Source organism: Phalaenopsis equestris, unplaced genomic scaffold (assembly GCF_001263595.1).
Source record: "Phalaenopsis equestris unplaced genomic scaffold, ASM126359v1 Scaffold000281, whole genome shotgun sequence".
Classification (NCBI taxonomy): Eukaryota; Viridiplantae; Streptophyta; class Magnoliopsida; order Asparagales; family Orchidaceae; genus Phalaenopsis; species Phalaenopsis equestris.
Window position 1 is genome coordinate 216,498 of NW_018164723.1, and position 4,836 is coordinate 221,333.

The window sequence follows — 4,836 nt, forward strand, 5'->3', positions numbered from 1 at the left end:
AAAAAAATGCAAGGAGCTGTAGAATGTGACAATATGGAATAAAATGAAAAATCCCACTGTATTGAAATAATAAAAAGAAAAAAAATAATTTGGGTTTATTAAAGCAACATAAGCCCTATCAATTGCAGATCATATACCTAGTGGTAGGAAGTTTTTTCTTGCGAAGTCCAACGACAGTTTTGCCCAATGGAGGACCTCTGAAGAATTGAAATATTTTGCATTAAACTGTCTGCCCCCATCCACCTAAGAAATTTAGAACACCCGTTAATGCAAAAACATGAGCACTGGACCATAAAATCATGCAAAATAACTGAAGATAGAAAAAAATTATTTGAATTTTATGTGCATTTTACCAGAGGAATTGTCCCTCTATTTATACAACATATTTTTAGATTAAAATTGATAATTTCTACCTACAAAAAAAGCTAATTATTTTGAAAATGAAGGAAGATATTCTATAGCTTATACAAGGTTGTTTTCTACAAATTTCAATAAGCTTGTGGCGTGAGGATAGTCGATGACGGATGGTTAGATGGGTGGCTGGCCATACCATCCCACAAATTGGCAGTCGGCCGCTATTAATGAAAGTATTAATATATATCAAAATAATGTAGATACTTTTTAGGTTGTAATGCACCAAACCATAAGTTTAACCATGTGAATGATTAATAATGTGAATTTCAATTTCGGGATTGCTATTTTGTATTGATTTTGCTAGTGGGGAGGTCATCCTCAGAGAAAGTAATAAAAGAAAGTGTTTGAAGCCGGACTGGCGGGTAGTATCCGCTCCGACTTCTCTTAGGATGGCAAGAACCACTCTGACAACGTGGATGGCTTACACCGACTCGGGCTCATTCCTACTTTCTTCCATCAGAGCCTTCTAGGCTCTCTTTAATATTAAGTCAATGAGTACAAACTTTAGTTTGTTTGATATGATCAAATCTTTCACAAAGTCATACAGGTCCTTGCATCCCCCATCATGTTCGCGATCACGATGATAGGCGCATTATTTGTAAGTTGTAACGATCAAGTAGGTGTTTTGACGCTCTCATCGGTGTGAGTTTTTTGAATCATTCTTTGTCTTGGATGGCATGGACTAGTTTAGCCATGGAGACAGAAGTCATTGTGGGCAAACAATGTAAAGGAGGTTGCAGTCTAGCAAACCCATAACCTCTGATAATCTCTCTTGCGCTCGAATAGGCTTTCAAATGGTCACGGCCTCTAGTCTTCATCATATTAGCCACCACCATCTCTTATTTATGAGCCTTGCATCTCTTCTTGTTGGCGGGATCCGCGACCTTTTTCTCAGTCTCAATCTTTCGCTACTCTGCTATCACAGCTGACAAACCTCAAAGTTATATTCCTCTACCATGTGTGACTACTGGTGGGTTCAAGTAATTCAGCCAATACTCGGAGTTGTTGCGGGCCAAGTGCATACATGAACGGCCATTCGCGAAGCCCTTGGCCCAGTGCGTCGTGCCAACACGACCAATTTAAGATCCTTGACTTCCATCATCTTCTTTTGGAAACGCATGATGAAGCCCTTCAACTACTCATCTGAGGGTTGACAACTTCGCAATAGAGTATGTGACTTTTCTATGGTTTATGGACACTAGTGAACTGGGCGAGAAAAATTCTCTTCAGATATGCGAACGAGAGATAGAAGGGTGAAACACATGAGGGCAGGCTCTTATAAAGTAATGAAAAAGAGTGGACACTTAAACACATTGCTAATGTGAAAAGCGATGCGGCAACTTCGAAAGAAGCCACATGATCAGAGAGATCCAGGGGTCCTTTGTACGGATTTAAGGATAGTATTTTTAACTTATCTAGTGCTACAACATCGGCTATGTTCATGGAAAAAACATTCTCCATCCTGGGTTGCTTTCTTGTTCTTCATGTTCAACTTTTGTGGCGTGAGGGGGATGGCTCGTTGTCAGTGTGATAAGTGAAGTCTCCTCCTCTGCTAGGGTCGAAGGTAGCACTCTGTTAGGGTCAAAGGTAGCGTTCGTGGATTCTTGTGATTTTTGTGTCACATTAACTGAATAGGAGTTGGCCACTCGTGGTAGATGTTTGATGGCTTCTTGCACCATTCAAGTGGCCCTCGCATCGAACTCTACTATTTGTTGCACTACAAATTTTATGATATCATCCATATAGACTAATGCTACCAGTACAAGTGTTCAAAAACTTTATGTCCCCTCCTTTGTGGCATGTTCCATGCTCACCGCACCTATCAGGGTGATGAACCTCGATTTGCTCATAAGCACACACTAGGTTGGAATTGCAAAGCAAAAGATCAAAGATGAGGGAAGTGGTATAAGAGGCAATGAGACTTCTCTTTTTTAGAGTGATGTAGGGTCTTCTCCTTGAAGAAAAAGTAAAAAGATCATTCGTTTTCCATTGAATTCTCTATTTATATAATAAATGATGCGGGAAAACAGAGTCTCACATGTCCTCCCAAGGAAAAGAAGTTTCACGCTCATTATGTTTGGCTTTTCGAGATAACCTGTCAGATATCAGGGACTTGCAGACGATCATTGATTGCTTCTTCCTGAACGCTTAGTTTATTACCGGTTCGTTGTCTCAAGCCTCCTCGAAAGTATAACCAAGGTCAACGACGTCTGCTATTCCAACACAACAAAGAAAGGAATTTGGATACAGGAAAAATGTAAGCACGAATCCCATAGAGATCAAATGATTCGAGGGGATTACACTGTTTCTGATCAGAATTCCATGCCAAAGATTATTAAACAATCGATCAACTTAGCTCGCTTGTTGAGACGACCGGTAATCTCATTGGACCTAAACGATCGGTTGAACCAGATGACCGCCAGAATCGATAAAGAACGAGACAACCGACGGTTAAAAGTAAAATAAATTCAGTCATATATTATGTCCAATGGAATGGACACGACCATTCATGAAAGTGGCGCTTATTTAGTTATTAGTATTAAAGAGGTAGCTAAATTAACTACCCATGGTTAGAAAAAAGACAAGGAATGCTCATTAATCATTGAGATAAAGGGATAATATTGTAATAGGATACTCAAACTACATATGGTTATAAATAGGGGTTATTCTATGAATAAAGGTTACACGCTTGATTTTCAGAATTTCATCGTCATGTGTCCTCTTTCATATTTCTTCTTCTTTTTATTTTTTTGTACTCTAACGTCTTCGAGCATGCCTGCTACGACATTTTAGAAATCAACATAAGTGTTCTCAAGGTTAGGACCCTATTCATCTTGTCAGGATGGAGGGCGCGTTGCGTTCAACTTCCTTCCACTAATTATTATTGGTTACATTTGTTGGCAAAAACAAGTCAATCGACGGGTGTGTGATTCATCGTTTTTGACATGGCCCAAGACGTTTGAAATGTCAGCCAAGGTCTCTTGGGTATGTGTGTACAAAACCAATAGACCAAATAATGCAAGGGCTCGAAAGAAAAAGATGAAAATGCAATTTCCTACAATATCGCATAATAAAATTACTAATTCTAGTATAATTAAAGAAAATTAAGATGTTTAAGTTATCCAATGTCATCTAAAACAAGCCCATTGCCTTTTGAAGCATAAATTTTAAACAAATCAAATGAGGGAAGCAAAATATGCAAATAAAGAGCTGCATAAGAGTTGGTTGTTGGATTCAAGTAGTCTGAGATCCCATCCTTTCGATGCATCTGACTTATTCTCCTAAATTTCAAAAAGTTCAAACAGTAGTCAGCGCCAAATTTACGTTGATGTGTATCAGTGCATTCGAGTAGAAATGAAACTAGGGGCATTTACATGCAAACCATGAAATCCCTATGAATTTACATATCTGAAACCTAAACTTTACTTTTACATTTATGCCGCCCAAATATTTCATGACACATCAAAAATACAATTATATTGACTTTCAAAAAGTGAAATACTTCTTATACATAAGTAAGGTGATATGTAAATAATTGAGTTTAGGTGTTAGATATGAAAAAAATAAGTGTTATGTACGTAAATCTTTCATGAAACTAATATGAGAAGCTCCATATGTCACATATCTTCAACCAATTAAGAGACATTCAAGTTTCATACAGTTTCATCCTTCAGAGCAATCGCTTGAATAGCAAACTAGCTTTCTCTCAGATTAATTTTAAGAGCAACTGATATTATTAAAAACTACAAGTCTAACCAGCTTGAAAATGATGTTGATGTCAGACCATGTGCATGCACACCTACTTTTCATCTGGACGGTATTCTCGTATTTTAATGAGCTTACATGGGCCTTAGATCAAGCGCAAGCTATCTTCGCATCTAAGTTGATGGTAAATTTACACCAAGAACCACTCTACTGACTGGATTCGGATACCATATTCCTCTACGAAAGATGACCAGACGATTATATGAACGTGCTCAAGAGCTTGAATTGCAAGAAAAACACGGATTGCCGAGAAAATTACAATATATGACTGAACGTAATCATGGAAAGAAAATCCATAAAAAATGGGACAGGCTTCCCGTCCTTCAAAACTAAGTAATAAAATAACCTCGCCTGATCCACCAGTGGCTCTGGGCCGTATTCTTAAGAGACGAGCCTCTGTGGAAACCGATGAAATTGCAAGCGTAGCAAAATGAGTCTGATGAAAAGGATCGCGGGCCGTCGGGAAAATCGCCAATCGAGGAACACCTCCTCGCATGGCCAATGGCGGCAAAAACCCTAAGGTTCGGATGTTTCCCGCCATCTCGAGGAGGGGATAGCAGCCAGACGAACAACGATAGCACAGTGAGAATGTTGTGCTCGCCCAGTCGACGTTTAAAGTTAGGGTAAAAATAAAGTGTGTTTCTCCTAAAAAAAAAA

General features: G+C 38.7%; 1 protein-coding gene across 1 annotated transcript in view; it reads right to left on the reverse strand.

The window, feature by feature from the left end:
• Positions 1 to 4,836, reverse strand: part of LOC110024935 (probable sodium/metabolite cotransporter BASS4, chloroplastic) — a 71,912-nt gene that overhangs the window by 66,436 nt on the left and 640 nt on the right. Inside the window, exon 2 of the mRNA XM_020725131.1 lies at positions 4,526 to 4,824. Coding sequence (XP_020580790.1) covers positions 4,526 to 4,824 — 299 coding nt within the window. The remainder of the gene's footprint in view (positions 1 to 4,525; positions 4,825 to 4,836) is intronic.